The following is a 17,425-nucleotide window of genomic DNA, read 5'->3' as shown; positions in this document are numbered from 1 at the left end:
CCCCCTCCCTTAAATGAAAGCTAAAATCGTCATGCAATTGCCGATTCTCTACTTGGCAGTCTGACAACAGTGGGCTTGTTATCCTTGTTATCACTTGCTGCAGAGTTTAACTAGCACAAGTCCAGCAGGTGAGGACCAGGTTATTCACTGAAGACACTGTTACCTGTCACTATGCACGTGAATTTAGCATCAGAGTCCTCGGACACAGAACGGGATTTGATAGTGGTTTCAAATAGTGGTTGTGTTTCCTCCGTCAGCTGAGAAATGATTGCGCAGAAGGTGCTCCTGGAAGATTCAAGAAGCATTTCTTAGAGATCAAAGCACCAGAAAAATCAAAGGGTCCACTTTCTGTCTCACCTCAACAGCCTGTGTTCTTGTTGTATGTGCTCTCTTTCCTCCCATCATCCCTACACTTGCTCACAAGCCCAGTCCAGTGTCAGGGCATTTGACTGATTTCTCCCTCCTAAGATGACGGGCAATTTAAAGTGTCATTTGGAAGACATTCTCTTTTGTCTTAGCCCTTAAGGTTTTTGGGACAATGAATGTCAAGAACCATTTTAGTTCTTGATTTCACTAAAACACCTCTTCGGCCAGTCAGCAGGGTCAGAGCCAGACCTAACAAAGTCATTTCCAGTTCTGAACCTCCAGTGTTTCAAGTGTTGTTCTGTTCATTAGGATTTTTCTTTATTTCTGAAAAATTCCTATGTCCTTTCAGGCCATGTGAGAACTGAACACATCTCCTGAACACAGCAGCCCTCTGAGAATTAAGAAAAGCTGCCTGCTGTAGGACAGCTGACTGAGGGAGACCTGAGCCTGGCTGGCAGCTTTATGAGTGCAGGAATTAGCCGGGAAGCTGATATTCATTCCCTGATTAACACCTCGCTACTGCAGGTAGGACTCACACTCCCTATTCCTTGAGTTCAGGCACTGACCTCACAGTTCAGGCTGGGACACCCAAATAGCCAGAACTATCCAAACAGTGCAAACTGTGAAGCTTCAAAGTGGACCCTGGACTGCCCAGGTGCTTCAGCACTGTTCAATGAGAGCGATACATCACCATGTTCATCCAGCACTGCCAACCCTGCTGAAGCATCACTGAGGGAGGTCCCAGAAGATCTGGGCTTTTTTAAATAAAGGGAAATTATTTAAATCCAAATTGGTTCTTCATTCAGATAATGCCCTGAGGCTCTTAGAAGTGAAGACCTTCTTATTTTGTTTTTCCCTCTGCAATTAAAACACTACATGTTTACAGTAGGAGAGGGGACCCCATGGTCTCAAGTGCAAGGATCTTGGCAGAAGCAGCCAATATTGCAAGAGAACTGGTAACTGACAGCTCTATTTATATCATTTTCAGCAGTGAAAGACATTCCTTCAACAAGTGATCAGCTTCTAGACATGAAAGGGGTGGAACAAACCCCCCAAACCGCTCCTGACACAGCTCTACCATGAGCAGAAGGGCTCAGAGCACATGGTGGGGGCTCCACCAGGAGAACCCCAGCCTCACAAGTAGCCCTTGGCTTGCAGGCAGGATGCTGGTGCTGCTGCTACTCGTGCTCTATCTGCTAAGGAAGCAAACTTGTTGAGGAAAAACCAGAAAACCCCATATTTAGTGTGAACCAGCAAGGGCAGGTGCTAAGGTGACAGGGACTAAGCAGACATGGCTGAAGGTGTCAGGAAAGCTTCAGCCACAGCAACTACCTTTTCCATTCATCCTGAAAACTTACCTGGAGGGTGCAGTGTCATGATTTTCACTCTGGCTTCTTGCTAGAATGGTTTTGTAAGAGATAGGGGGAGGAATCTCTGAGAAACAAACACCTGGGATGCAGTGGAAGTCTCCCCAGAAACCTTGTGCTGGATAAGGGTCGGGACAGGGGAAGTTTGAGCTGTTGCAAACCTGACTCATCTACTGAATGAGGGTTATAAGCACTGTCTGTATCCAAACATATTTGCGGTACGGGGTAAAAAACCAAATTCCACAGCTCAGACTCTTTTCTGTGAAAATCACTGGTCCACAGGACGCTGGTCCTGGCAAGCAACTCTTCACACAACTGTGGGGCCAGGAAAGGGCTGTGGGAATCACAAACTGTTTCAAACCAGAGAAACCTTTCCAAACTCCAACACCATGAGAAAAAATGCCCATTTCCACGGAGCAAGGCAAACAATCCAGTACCAAGGCAGTTACTGGTAGGGTTTTGATGCTCCCTTCAAAATACACATCCCCAGCCCCATACCAGTAAATGCCTTTTAGATCCACATAAAGGAACTTCCAAGCATGAATGAACATTTCATACTCCAGCAGGAGAGCAACTGCATCAGCATCTTAAAAATCAAGTGATGCACACACACACAGTGACACTCGGGACCCAGTTTAATCCCAGCACCACGCCACCGGCACCAGCAGGCAGCACCAGGAATAAGTCTGGTCCACTCAGTGCAAACCCCACAACCAAGTGAAATACAGCAAAGGCTACTGAATGGTTTAGGAAAGCAGCGTGGTCAGGAGCTGCGGGCTCCACAGGCTCAGCAGATGAATCAGAGACTTACCCAGTGACTCTTGGCAGGAAGCCTGGAACGTCTATTGAGTCTTTCAAAGAAACCATTGTGTTGGTCACAGGGGGTTTGGAGCCTGGGCACTGTGGGGCTCTCAGCTGACTCACTCCAGCTGCAAAGGAGGCTTGTCCAATTCAAATTGCTTTCTAAACTAGTAATTCAGAGTATTCCATGAATTCGACACAAAGCACCAGCCGCTTTTCCTCTGGGCCCTCCTGGAGCTGCATCCTTGGGGCAGAAAAAGCCCTGGAGCCTAGGAAGGCACCCTGGCAATTCAGTAGCCTTTTCACATTAAAGAGGGATTTCCATACAAAAGCCTGCTGGAAAAGGAGATTTGAGAAGTGTATTCCTCTTCATCATGATTTTCTTAGTTTCTGACTTTTTGGTTAGCAATCCCACAGCTATGGGGGTGTTGTGGAGAGGCCTTGCCCTCCATGGTCATTCCTCTACCTGCCTTTGCAGCAAACCAGCAATGCCAACTGATTTCCAAATGTGTTCTTTTGCCAAAGGCAAAGTACAGCTGTACAAGCGCATTTTGGGGCAGAGTCCAAGTGAATGAGGATCCTCACAACAATGTCTGAGGAGGAAGAAAATCTCTTCCCTGAAAGTCTCAGGGCAGGCACATCCAATTTTTAATGTTTCTGTATGGAAGTCTCACTTTAATTATCAAGAAGTAGCTGAACACCCAACCTTTGGCTAAAAAAGAAGAATATTTCTTGCACCTTAATACAGGAATTACAACGAACATTCACTTTTCTGTCTGCAGTTCAAGAAAGTATTAGGGATCCAATCATGCAGAATGAGGCTGTTAGATCACTTCAGGGCTCTTGACTGATTAATTAATTAGTACCAAAGCACTTCAGGTTAATCGTGTGCAGGCAGATTCAGAAAAGTGCTTGGTCAGAACAGTTTAATGCAACGCAGTTTTACCTTCCTAAACTGGAGGGACAGAATCTGCTGCTTGATAAGCTAAGCAAAAAACAGCATAAAAACCATTAGAGAGAGAAGCATGGAAAGGAGCTGAAATAAACAAACCGTTACAGAGACGTATTAATGATGAGTCGTTTTGCAGAGGTCAGAGTTCCTATTAAAAGAAGGTACAGCTGCCTTAGGCTGCCTGCCAGGAAGAGCAAGCCACATTGTCAATTGAAATCAAAGGCTGTGAAAATGAAAGGGTCGTTAACTGCAGAGAACCAGTGACAGGACATTTATACAAGTAGGTTTCTGAGAAGCAGCACCTTGAGCCTTCCATGCACCATGGGCAGCACTGTGCTCAAAGCAGGCAACTCCCCCCTGGGAGGTGTCCGATTAAACGCCAGGCGGGAGCTCAGACCGGGACCTCCCTTCTCTGCTGGCAAGCAGGTGGCCTGAGCTGGGTGCCCTCTGTGCCTCCAAGGACAGCTCCTGGGAGAAGCTGAAAGCTTCCTGGTCACTACACACAGATTTCCAGCCTGTCAACCAAAGCACTAAGGTCTGGCAAAACATTAAAATAAAATAACAGAAGTAGACTTTACAAGAATCTACAGGTTTTGCTTTCTTTGCAGGAGAATGTTGTAACATTAACCAATTCTGTGAACAAAATCAAACACCCAAGTCCTGCACAAGGGACACCCGGATAAACTACTTACCAGTGGTCACCAGCTCTCCCAAAGGCATGTCTTCAAGCTGAGCTTACTCGAGTAGTAATCAAAAGTCTAAAACTAAACAGGGACTGGGAAGTCAGCAGCTTGTAAACTCAGGGATTTCATTCCACTGAGATACACAGTTGTGCCTATGGAACAATTTCACCCTGTAGCTTCAGTAGTGACTACAGCACAGATATCCCCTTTGGGATGTCGAATGCCAGACTTCCACATCTGTCCATGCAGACAGATTGAAACTTTTCAGCTTCTGCTCTGAAGACCAGTGAATCACCAAACTTCAGTGCTCTGTGAAGGTGCTACAGAAGACAGCAGGAAGGACCACCTGAAGGTGCACCTGAAGGTGCACCTCTTCAGGTCTCCTACCCAAATGTGTGAGTCCCGGTCATGTGGAAGTCAGCAGGACTCCAAGTCTTGCCCTAAAAATGACAACAGAGAGACTCTGAAAAGTGCTCCTGACAACTGTACATTCCACCTGTGGAGGTGTAACCTCTGAGCAAATATAAGAAAAAAGTAGTTCAGCTTGAAGGCCTGACACAAATCATCACACTGGGAAAAAATGCTGAAGGGCTCACTGACTCCTCTCCTTCAGGAGAGCATAGACAGCAGAAGTTTCAGACAGCCACACAGGAGCAGCTTTAACACAAAAAAACACGGGTGGCACTTGGCCTTTTAGCAGTGGCTTCATTCTCTCCACCCACAGCCACACAGCCTCGACCCCTTCCCAGTGCCAATTGCTGTTCATGAAGCCAGAGGATGCCAGAGGTTGGGCATTATCTAGCTGGGAAAATCAAACATTAACCATAGCAGGCTGAGGATCACTCACACAATCCATCTTTCATGAGCTGTGCTGGTCCATGGGAGAAGCCAGACAGTGGAACTTTGTCCGGCTGAGCTCAACCACCTGCAACATCCCTGTGAGCTCCATGTCCTTTCTGGCACTGCCAGACACACCTTTGCATTACCTGCTTTACTGACCACCACCTCACCTTGCCCTCTTCACTCATAGACATTCTCAGAGCTCAGATTGTACCTCCTGCTGCTCTCACCATGTCCTGACCTCCGAGGGATCCAGCTTCATCCTCCCCATGCTCCTCCCAAACACAATCACCCCAGGTGATCCCATGGGCGGATGCACCCCTGTGCTCTGGGCTGCCCCCAGGCAGCTCTGGCTGGCTGCAAGCACAACTAATGGGCTCAGACTGTCTCAACCACCAACTTTTCAACTGTTCACCCTCCAGGAATGCTAAGGGCCTGGACAACTGTCGAGGGAACATCCCAAAGTCCTTGCTGGAGAGCACTAGTGTAGGCAGAACTGTGGTTGCAATCATGATTTCTTGCATAAGACTAATGGGGACGTGCCTTGGCTTGGATGTAAAGAAAATAGCAGGAGTCAGAAGGAAGGGCGTCTGTGCCATGAACCCCTTGTGCTCATGCATGTGATCAAACACTGAGCATTGACAGTGCTTTTCTTCTCAATACTCAGCATTAAGACAGCGTGGGTTTTATTCACTGCACATCCTGAGACGATGCTGAATGTTGGACTGAGGGTCTCTTGAGGAGCTTTGATATTATCAGAAGAAAAAGGCCATGACGTATTAACTGAAGTTTAACCTCAATATGCTAAATTTGCTTTTCAGACTAGAGATTTAAACCCCGAGAGAGGAAGATCAAACTGTGGATGCTGCAGCCAGCACAGCCCTGCCTGCAGGCAGCTGGTGCTTCACTTCAATTATGTTCCAGCATATCCATGTAGATACGTGCATCAGACTCTGAACCCAGCCCAGCCACCTGGAAATCCCAGTGTGCCTGGTCTGATCCTCGCTGGGACTGGGCTGTCTGTGCCGTGGGCTCCCCAGGGACTTATTAGCACAAACAGCACAGGGCTCTGCGAAGGAAATGCAGCATCAGCAGTGGATGTGTCTCCCTCGAGCAAGCTCAGGGCCATTACGGTTACTGGATGAATGCAAACACTTATGTTATCCTGAGGAACACATCTAAAGTGGTGAATCAGTCTCAAGTATAAGGTTTCTTTCTCTTGGAGAAGTGGAGTTCAAAGAGGTCTGCTCCAGACATGTCCAGCATCAGTGGGAGGAGGACTCCTCAGGCACTCCACATCAATGAAGTGAAGCTCAGCTTTTCATAAGCTAGTTCTGAAAATATAGGTTTGTTAATTAACAACTGGACACAGAATTATACCCCTCTACCACGTACCTTCTACTAATCTCAATTCTTCTTTAAATTCTGTTTTATCAGATGCTTTCGAACTCCTTTGTCCATTTGTCATCCTCTTAAATGTTTTAGCCCTTCAACTACTCATAATTTTCCTTGGAAGTGAAGACAGCCTTTCCCGTTTTCATGCACTTGCCAAATTTCAGTCTTGCAAGGGCAGGAGGCAGAACTGTCAACACCACTCACTTTTTTTAACCACACAAGTTGATGGCCTGGGCTGGTACATCACCCCACTGGCACTGAAAAGCTAATGGCTTGAGAAACATACATTTTCAATCTGGCACCTTTCCTAACCTTCTCATGCTATCACTCCATGAAATTACCCTCTTTCAGTATTTCTTCTCCCTGAGATAAAGAAATCCTTCTCCTTCCAGCTCACTCCTCATATAGAAGTCAACAAGAGCTCAGAAGACCCTGAAATAAGCTTAACAGAGGCTCCATCCTCATATGGACAAGCACCTGGACTCAAGCTGCTTGAGCTGCAGTAGTCATCAATATTTTTCTGTGTTTTTCCACAGCACAAAAATTGAGTCACACAATCTGTCCAGTGCAGGAGGGAAACAGCAAAACGAGTCCATGACAGCAAAGCTGAGACCTCTGAGTTATGTTTTGACGGGACCAGCATTGCACAAAACCTCCTCGGGAAGTCCACGGAGAGCAGGGCAGCCTGTCCATCCTGGGAGTCGGACAGAGGGACAGCCCTGGCAATCCCCTTGCTGACTCTCTGACCCGTGACATTATTTGGCATGTTTTGCACATACAAACTTCCAAGTATAAGGTTTCCTATGAACTTGTCTGCCTCCAAGGTTAATACTACTTGAGACAAATACAAGCCACCCTGAATACCGCCTCAGCTGTCGGCAGCAAACCCTTTTCAACATTTAAAAGCCAGTAATGAGGCTTTTATGTCCATATGGTTATGCTTAGGGCTGCTTTCCTGCCATGTCTCCCACTCCTTATCAAGCACTCCATGCACACACAGAACAAGTGTGCTGGTGTTCATACACCATGGCAGCAGCTATCAGCAGGCCCCGATAAAGCAGCTGGGAGGGCTGTGTTGCTGTACAAGACACATTGTTATTTCACAGACTGGAAAATGGACGTATTGAGCTTTTGCTTGTCAAGGTCACAGACCGAATCAATGTCAGAGCAGCAGAAATATGGCTTTTTTTTCTGCAGGTAATTTACTTTGTGCTGAGATGAACATGGACTTCCATGTAATAATCCAGAGCTAGATTTCATTAACAGAGAAGGTGGAAAACAATAAATAAAGTTGCACATTCCTGTATCAGCCTCTGCAATGCTCTGAAGATGGCTCAGATCTGTTCATTTTAACTCTGAATTATTGCTGCCTTTATGGCCCAAATTAAACTTAGAAAGACACAAAGGAATGAGAAATGACAAAAGAAAGCAAAGCAAATACTGGACAATGAGTTGCCCAGGAAAGGTGACATCCTCCTGGCAGCTCACTGTGCACAGAAAAGATGAAAAGTGAAAATAAAATTGTCTGTAACAGCCCTTCCACCTTCCTCTTCTTGGACCAGAAGCGATTCTGTGAAATGCAAGACTGAGTCTGTGAGATAACAGCTGCATTCACCCCACATCCTCCTCCCCTCATTGAAACAGAGCAAGGATAGAGAAGGTTTTAATTTCATCTCCTGAGAACTGCATCTGCTGTGGCACAGGAGGTGCCTTGTTTGGACAGGACCACACTCTCCCCTCCGTACAATAAGATGGGATCTCTGACCTGGGGAAGATCTACATTTATGAGGTTTCCAAAGAAGAGAAAAGCTGTAACATGTGATATACTCTGAATTTTAACAGTGACCCTGAAGGGCACTGTTTGGCCAGCTCCAGCTCCTCCAGCCTTAGTTATCACTTACACACTCAGCTCTGCTTGGTTTTCTAGGGGGTACAGATACATGGACAGGAGGCTTTAGAAAGACAATCCCACTTTGGGATTGTTTGGGATGCTTATTCAGTGTTGTTATCCATTGCCAAGGAGACCCACTCAAACCAGACACCACTGTGCAGATAATTACACCGAAGTGAAACAGATACCTCTGTCCTACAGATCACAGGGTCTGGAGATGAATCATTGATGCCTTTACTTTTGCCTCTCCAGTGGGTACTGGCTGTCCCTCCTTTTGGAGTTTGGGACAATTCCATCCCACAAATCAAACTGACTGAATGCTCTCAGGTGCCTCAGCTGGCACCTTACCAGAGAGTTACACCACTCCTTGCCACAGCAAGGTCACACAGGATGTTACAGGTGCCCAGCTGCTGAAGAGGGAACTCCTCTGAACTAAACATGCTTTTCAGGAAACAAGCGCTCCTGAGTTTCCAGCACACTTTATTATAGCAACAGATCTTTCTCCTTCATTTGATATTACGTGCAAAGCAAGAGGGACAAGATTGGGAATGGTTTCCAGCCAGAAGAGCCAGGTGGCAAGGCTGTCTCCTGAGCTCAACTGCCACCCCGAACAGGGACAGTCGTCCAAGAAAAGATCAGAGGCAATGTCACTACACTCTATAAATATCTGTTTATGATGCAGCTCTGACAGTAGAAAGATATTTAAGTAAGGAGGCAATGCTCTAACCAGAGTGAGGAGCAGACACCTGCACGAGGCCAGGGGTGCACATTGCCACCAGCAGAGGAGTTTGCCTGGGACATAGGCAAAGATTTTATATAAAATTCCATCTCTCTGCACAAGACATTCTCCAGACTCATTAGTTCTTGGAAAAGAGATGTGTTGGAGCTGTGGCCTATGAATGCAGACCCTGGACAGGACTGACAGCTCCTCCTCTCACTCTGTGAAATAATTATAGTCAAGCGCTTTGAGACATGTAAGAGGGTTTAAAAAAAACCAAACCAACAAAACAGCTACCCCTAAATAAAAAAGTCCTGTCATCAGCCAGGGCAGAAGGCAAACCACCATGACCATAAGCTGCTCCTCACATTGTCCAGTATCAGATATGTTAAAAGACCAGCAAAGGAAAGCCAGTGATCTCTTGACACTGAGCTGTCTGAGCACAGGGAAAATCCTTCATAAACACCAGTTCCTGAGGGTACAAACCATATATACCCTGAATACTCTGTCTAATAAAAGGTTGATATTCTCTCTACAGTAATTTTCAACACCTCCATTCTTTTGGCCCCTGTAGCATTGCCTCTGGCATATTCAGCAAGTTAAAAACCAGAAAAAGCATGTTCTGGTTTCCAAATTCATATCCTTCAATTTACACAACATCCCTTTCTTCCTATAAGATTAGGGAGACCAAGTAAGATCATCCAAACTGCCTTCTGCATAGAATCCCAGAATGGTTTGGGCTGGAAGGGAACTTAAAGCTCATCTCATTCTACCCCCCTGCTATGGTTTCTAGACCAGGTTGTTCCAAGCCCCGTCCAACCTGGCCTTCATCACTTTCAGGGATGGGGCAGCCACAGCTTCTCTGGGCAACCTGTGCCCAATCCTCACAGCCAAGAATTTCATCCTTATATCCAATCTAACCCTGCCCTCTGACAGTAGGAAGCTATACCCCCTTGTTCCGTTCCTCCAGACCCTTGTAAACGCTCTCTCTCCATCTTTCCTGCAGGCTCCCTTCCATTACTGAAGGCCACAATTAGGTCACCCTGAAGCTTCTCTTCTCCAGGCTGAACAATCCCAATTTTCTCAGCCTTTCCTCAGAGCAGAGGTGCTCCATTCCTCTGATCATTCTGTGGCCTCCTCTGGACTTGTTCCAATGGGCCGATGTCCTTCCTGTGCTGGGGTCCCAGAGCTGATTGCAGAACATGTTCATGAGTCACCCCAGAAGCAGCAATTCCAGGGATTCCCAACCTCAGTTTCTTTTCCTAAAGATGTTTGCATGTACCTGTACCATGCCACTACACTTTCTACTGCTTTAAGTATGGCTGAAAAGAGCAGGCAAATACTTTTATTAAATACATATCAAGACAGCAACAGAGAAGTCTGAAAAAAACCCTACATTTTCCTCAAAGCAGAATACCCATTTTTGTTTTCTAACTACCACAGCAGCCTCTCACCACAATTCTGTGTCTGCATCACTTGTCCCATGCCTTTGTTTGCTCCAAACCTACCAAAGCTTAATCTGTTCTGTGTTAAAGAGAACTGCTTAATGTTATCTGCCGTTCAGCATGTCGCTCATCTTGCTTTTCAAGTTCTCCCAGGCAAGCTTTCCAGATGTTCCTGGATTTAATTAAACTCGTAATTGCTTTCTGAAAGTCTCCTTGCTGCACCATTCCACTCACTTGCTTTCCAGAATTGTTATAATCCATTATCTAATTACAGGACAAAGAGCCCCATTTCATTCAAGCCCTTACCCTGTACCTTGGACAACACCAGCACAGTTTCCACACATCCTGGTTCAAGCCTTCAGCACTTGTAGGGCTCCACAGGGAAACAGAATTTCATTTCCTCCCTAAGTCATCAGGGAAACTGGAAGTTGCCATGACAGGGAAAGGTCAGTTTTGCTATTTGGTGAACATTTATTCACTGCTTCTTATGACAGAAGGGGCAGACAGTGGAGTTAACAGGCAAAATGAAATGGCTTTGCCACAGGCTTTGACAATTATGAACATAAGTGGGTTGGAAAAAGGATTGGACAATTTGTGGAAATTGAACGTGCTACAGATTGGAGTGTGGCAGCACAGAGTCCCTTTGCCAGGATTAGGTTCCCATGGATGGAAATTGGGGTGCAGCCATGGCAGCACCAGCCTGACAAGTTCAAGAGGTTCAGGGCTCAGAGCTTTGCAGACAGGCTGGATTTACCACACCAGAGGCACAGAGTTGACCCAGACAACAGACACCAGGTGCACTGCCCAGGAGCACTACATAGCCCTAAGGAAAACTCAGGGGGGTTGGGGAACACTGGAGACATTGCTTGTAGAATGGATGAACCCGCCTTTACAGTTAAACTGATTAAAGCTGCAATTTGAGCACAGTCAGAGGGAATAAAAGTCAGGCTATAGGCAACACAAACACCTCAACATCTTCTTTATTAAATCCTCTCTCTGCCTGTCATCCATAGAATGGAGTCACTGGGCTCAGTCAGAGATTTTCCCAAGGCTGCAGGTTGTGGACCCTTTATTGGCATTTGTTGGTGCTGCAGATGCCACTGTGTGCAGCCAGACTGCAATTAGCTCATACCCCCCGATGCCAGCACAAAGGAACTGAATTTAGGCAACTTCACCTTGGCGTTACCCAGTTTTAACACCTGACTTCCAAGCAGCCCGTTTTTATCTCTTTTGGTCCTGTGTTTATTTTTATGAATGTCTGACTCTCTGAGGCATCAATGCTTGACACGCTGGAAATGGATTATTTATAAACCATCAGCAGGGAAGAGGCACACTTGTTTGGAGAGCTCAGAGACTGAAGAGCATTCCCAGTGAATTCAAAGCAATTTCAAGGCATTTTTTGAACATCTCACGCAATCACCAACACCTTCAGCTCCACTGGCACATCGCCCTGTATTTTCCTGTGTGCTACCCTCAGTCAGGCTCAGCTGACAGCATGTTTATCATACCTTCTCCACTGCTAACAAAGCCTTATTCCTACCCCAGACCCTCTGCCTGAGGCCATTCCTGACCCAGGAATGCTGTTCTCATTGCTGTTGGCCCCTATCTACATTGTAGAAATGCCTCTTTGGCAATAAGATAAGGCAGCCGTGTGGCCCCTCGCTCTGTGTCTGGTGTTGAGCGGCTTCACTACAATGAAGGCAGGAAGGTCAGTGCTGTTCCCTGAGTATAGCTGGAATGTCAGACTCTCATGTTGACCAGAATTTAAAAGGGCGGCCATCAACTGAGACCTCATCAGGGTCTGCAAATTCCTCATGAGATGTGGAGAAACAGCACTGATCAATCTCTGCTCTCTAGTGACCAGGGATAGGACCAGAGGGAACAGCTAGAGCCCTGTTGGGGGAGGTTTAGGTTGGATATTGGAAAAAAGATCTTCCCCCAGGGGCTGGTCAGGCACTGAAAAGGCTCCCCAGGACAGTGGTCGTGGCTCCAAGGCTGCCAGAGCTCAAGGATTGTTTGGACAATACTCTTAGGGACTCGGTGGGATTATTGGGGTGTCTGTGCAGGGCCAGGAGCTGGACTCAGTGATCCTTGAGGGTCCCTTCCAACTGTGGATATTCCATGATTCTATTCTATGATTCCACGGCTCCACACAGCCACCCAGCTATAGGTGATGTGTGGCACCAACACTCCCTGCCCAGGCAACAACCGTGACACTCCCAGATCCTTCCACAGAGGTGAGGGACTGGCCCGGGGCCCACCAGATCCTCAGGAGAGCCCGAACCATCGGGGGTTTTTATCCCCTTGTGAATGGTCCATAGGGTGAATCCCCCCTGGCGATGGTCAGGCCCAGTGGGTCACCACTTCCAGCTCGGTTTGGGGCCGGGTGTTGCTTCACGGCCTGGGCAGCGTCCACCCTGCCCTGCTGCGGCCGCACCTCCGGGCAGCCCGCCCGCCCCCCGCGCTGCGGCCGCCGCCCGCCCTCGGCGTGTCTGCCACGAGCGCCATCCCCGCTGTCACCCGCACCCACGGCAGCAGCCCCTGCCCCCGGCCGGCCGCCCTCACCTGTTCTGGGGCCGGATGCCCAGCAGGTAACTCCGCCGGTCCGGCCGCGAGGCCCAGGCCGCGCTCTCGGCCTCCTCCGCACCGTCGGCGTGGCCCGATGCCCGCCCGTAGAGCCCGGCGAGGGCCCGGCGGGTCGAGCCCATGGCGGCGGCCGGACTGCGGCTGCCCCTGCCCGCGGCCGTCGCTGCCCGCCCTGTCAGTCACCGCTGGCATTTATAGCCACCCCGCACATGCCGCTGTCAGTCGGGGTGTCGGTGACATGACGCAGCGGTCACGGCCCGGCCTCCCCGGGCCGGCTGCCCGTCCTCCTCCTCTTCCCATGGCTGCCAGCTCGAGTTCATCTTTTGGGTGCGAAATTACCTTTTTTTTATAATAACCCCCACTTCGATTATGGGGATTTCTCACATTTCAAAGGTCTCTTCTCTCTGGTGACTAAGTGACAGGACCCGAGGGAGTAGCTGGAGCTGTGTTAGGGGAGATTTAGGTTGGATATTGGGAAAAGGTTCCTCCCCCAGAGGGTGGTCGGGCACTGAACAGGCTCCCCAGGGCAGTGGTCACAGCACCAAGGCTGCCAGAGCTCAAGCACCATTTTGACAACACTCTCGGGGGCAGAGTGGGGTTGTTGGGGTGTCTGTGCAGGACCAGCAGTTGGACTTGATGATCCCCATAAGTCCCTTACGACCCAGGATATTCCATGACTCTGTGATCTCTCGGGATCAGCTACAACAGCTTCCCATTTCTTTCAGGCACAAGGCTCCCCCCCTGGTCCGTGGCACCACTCACTGGGGTCACAGCAGTCATGTCCTCACATCAGGGTCTCACATCTTTGCAGCCTGGTCTTTATCCCAGGATGCCCAGGAGAAGGTCTGCGATGGTATTTATAGTCTCCATGGAAAAGACAGCACAAAAGAGGGCTATAAAAACTGGATACATGTCACAAATTATTACCAGCAGTGATTTAACACCAAATGAAAACATAATGAGTAGTGAAATTGGATTTATTCTTGTTCTACCTTCCTCTTGCCTGTCAAGCTGCTGCATCATGCACTGCAGGCATGTCACTGGTGGCACCACATCCCTCCAGCCCTGGAATGATGGATGGAGCAGATTCATTGTGGATCGGCTGCCTGCCCACGGCTGCACAGCAGTGATTGCTGTAGAAATGGAGAGATGATGGCAAATTGTTCAGTGTGTGCACAGTGTGTGCATCACCTGTACAGGTATTGGGGTGTGCAGGGACACACACACACACTCACAGTGTGTGCATCACCCATACAGGTATTGAGGTGTGCAGGGACACATACATACACTGTGTGCATCACCCATACAGGCATTGGGGTGTGCACACACACACAGAGTGTGTGCATCATCCATATAGTTATTGGCATGTACACAGACAGAGACAGAGACACACACAGATACACAGACACACACACACACAGACACACAGACGCACACACACACACGCAGAGTGTGTGTATCACCCATACAGGTATTGGGGTATGCACACACACACACACAGAGGTTGTGCATTGCCTGTGTACTATGCACACACATTGGCAGGTGATCACATTATTAGGCATATAAATAGCTGGATTTGTGCTACCAGAGAAGATACTTGATCTTGGCAAAGGCAAAGGAGATGGACCTCGTCAGACATTTGAATGTGGTCCTTAGAAATAAGGGGAAAGGTGGTCCCAGAGGGCTGACTGAAGACCTCACCTTCTCCAGGAAATGAAATAGTAGATGAAATTGCATAAAACAAATGTAACATGATCCATTGTGGAAACCACAATACTTATTTTAGATATGCAGCAGTGGGCTGTATGTTGGCTAAGGCCACTCAGAAATAATCCATCTCTAACAGAGTACAGTAGACCGTAAAAAGCCCTCAAACACAGAGAAGGTCAGCAAGGATGAGCCAAGGTCCAGCCTGGCTGTTGCTGAAAGATAAACACATAGACTGGGACTCTTCAGCTGGGACAATCAGCTGAGGTGCCCATGACTGAGGTGTACACAGCTGTAAGGAACAAGGAGAACAAGACCAGGGGCACCAAATGAAATTAGCAAGGGGTATAATCAGTAAAAAGGAGATGCTTCCTCCCTCCCCTTGGCATGAAATTGCTCCCACATGTGGCTGTTGCTGCTCAATGTCAATAGGGTTACTAAAATCCACAGGACAAATCTGTGGAAGGAAAATCTCCTGGTTTATGCAGGATGATGATACTACCTTTGGTTCAAGAAGTATATGAGATACATAAGAATATTTGCTGTGTGCATGCCCTGATCTCACACCCTTCACTGTGCCCTGACTGCTGCCCAAATGTGGAAGGGAGAATTCTGGGCTGGGAGGACCCAGTATGGCATTCTCCTGCTCCCATCCCTTCTGGAAGGAGAAGGAGGACTTTCAGGTCCCACAACTTCAGGAAACCTGAATTCAAGTCCCAGCAAATGAATTACACAGTGTTTTACTATGAGCCCAGTCTCTTGGCATGTTGATCTGATAGAACAGAGCCCAGACCACCTGAGAAGGGTATCCTGAATAGGTAGGTCTCTGTGTTGGGCCTGGAACTGTGTCTGGTTGCAGACTCCCAAATACAAGAAAGTCACTGATATACTGGGATGAGTCCAGTGAAGGCCACCAAGACAATTGAGGAAGCTCAGGCATCTGATGTAGGAGGAGAGGACAAGAGAAACTGGGTTTCAGGCTTTAGGGGAGGGCTAAATGGAGATCTTGTTTTCCTCACTACCTCACAGGAGGGTTGATGGATCTCCTGCTCAAAGTTAGGGGCTGGACCAGAGACCCTCAGAGATGCCTTCCCACCCTGGTTACACCATGGTTCAGTGCCTCAGTCCAGCAGTGGTGAGCACAGGTTTAGCTCAGATGTGACGAGGAAAAGACTGTGATGTTTGAACCTCTCCCCACACGCACAAGGGGTTTTATTTTTTTTTTTCCCTTTCAGGCTCTGAATGGTTCTTGTGCCCATCCCTGCTGAGACAGCTTCCTCTGACAGCATCTGCTCTCCCGTCATTCTGCTCACAGAGACTGACAGTGCCCTCTGCTCCTGTCTCCCTTTGGAAATGTGTTTAGCTGCTGAAGCCTAAGCCAGTCAGCCATGAGGATTCAGTCCTTGTTAGCAAAGCTTTCCTCCTCTGCTTGCAAATCCAGCACTGACTCACAGAGAGTCTCAGACTCCTTTCACGCAATTTATTCTTCCCTTTACCACCCTGCACCCAGAGATTCTTCCCTTTCTAACATCACAGGTTTCTTCCTGCACTCTTACAACAAGCTCTCACTCTTGGTTCTTCCCCAAATATTCACACAGACTGTGCCAGGGCAGGACTCTGACAGAGGACAAGCATGACAGACTTTCTGAGCAGGTATTTAGAGGAGGATTCTCTCTCTGAAACCTGAAGAAACAGCCTATGGGGAACACAGAAACCTCCAGCTGTTTGACAAAATGCTGCATCAACCAGAATTGTCATATTTAGCTCTGGGAAAGTGCTGGGGTTAATTTAATGATCATTTTTATTAGCTACCTCTGCTGCATGGATAATAACTCTGCAGCACAGGTGTGACACGGAGTGGCTGGTACATATTCAGCCAGAACCTTCATTGGCAGTCATCATAGGTTTTAAACCTGCAAGTATTTAAATGCCTGGATGGACCCTAAAAATCAGGAAAAAGGAGGGTCTGTGGAGATGAGCACAGCTGGGGAGATGAGCACAACAAAAGGTCCTATGCTATGCATCACCTTTCCTGTATCCATGGAACTAATCCTGGTTGGAGCAGGGATTGCTCAGGATGACACTGGATGGACAGGATGTAGCAGGTTTTCCTGCCTTTGCAGCGTAACTGTCCCATCCTGCACAGAGGAAAGGACATGGAGGGAGAAAATCCTTCCACCATTCACCAGTTGTGTTGGGTTTGCCTTTTTCCTACCACCTTCTTCCCCATCTTGTAAGAGAAAAGCAGTAGGTAGAGGCACATTCTTGCTTAGTCCCTTGGACCCTTGCATGGCCCACCCCTGCTCTGTGAAGGTGATCCACGACCACCCTCAGCCACAACTGCTTCTCTCTGCCATCTTGATGACCAGTTTGTGCCCTTCCATGCTGCCACTTAGGAGAGACATCCCTGATGGCCTCGCTTTTCCTTGATCAGCCCATAGCCACTACTTCTACAGTCCAGGGGGGAGAAACTTCAGCAGGGGAGTGAGTCTCTCACAGCCTCTTCTCTAGCTGGTCCATTTTCACCCCTCATTCCCAGAAGTCCTGGTCCCTGTCACTGCTGGCAACATGAGGACCTGCTTCCTTGGACTATTATCTTGGGGAGAAGCCAGGCTGGTGGGAATTTCTCTGCTTTACAGGTGAAAACCTTGTCACCCCAAGTCCTGAGCCCAGA

The 17,425-nt window shown here is 48.1% G+C and overlaps 1 protein-coding gene across 1 annotated transcript in view; it reads right to left on the bottom strand.

Moving 5' to 3' along the window:
- ALPK3 (alpha kinase 3) overlaps positions 1-13,236 on the bottom strand; it is a 32,898-nt gene extending 19,662 nt beyond the window's left edge. The window contains 4 exon segments of the mRNA XM_071568386.1: positions 164-285; positions 3,481-3,519; positions 13,024-13,202; positions 13,204-13,236. Coding sequence (XP_071424487.1) covers positions 164-285; positions 3,481-3,519; positions 13,024-13,202; positions 13,204-13,236 — 373 coding nt within the window.
- Positions 13,237-17,425: the final 4,189 nt, after the last annotated feature.

This window comes from Pithys albifrons, chromosome 13, assembly GCF_047495875.1.
Source record: "Pithys albifrons albifrons isolate INPA30051 chromosome 13, PitAlb_v1, whole genome shotgun sequence".
NCBI classification, from domain to species: domain Eukaryota; kingdom Metazoa; phylum Chordata; class Aves; order Passeriformes; family Thamnophilidae; genus Pithys; species Pithys albifrons.
This window is presented reverse-complemented; position numbering and strand designations above follow the sequence as displayed.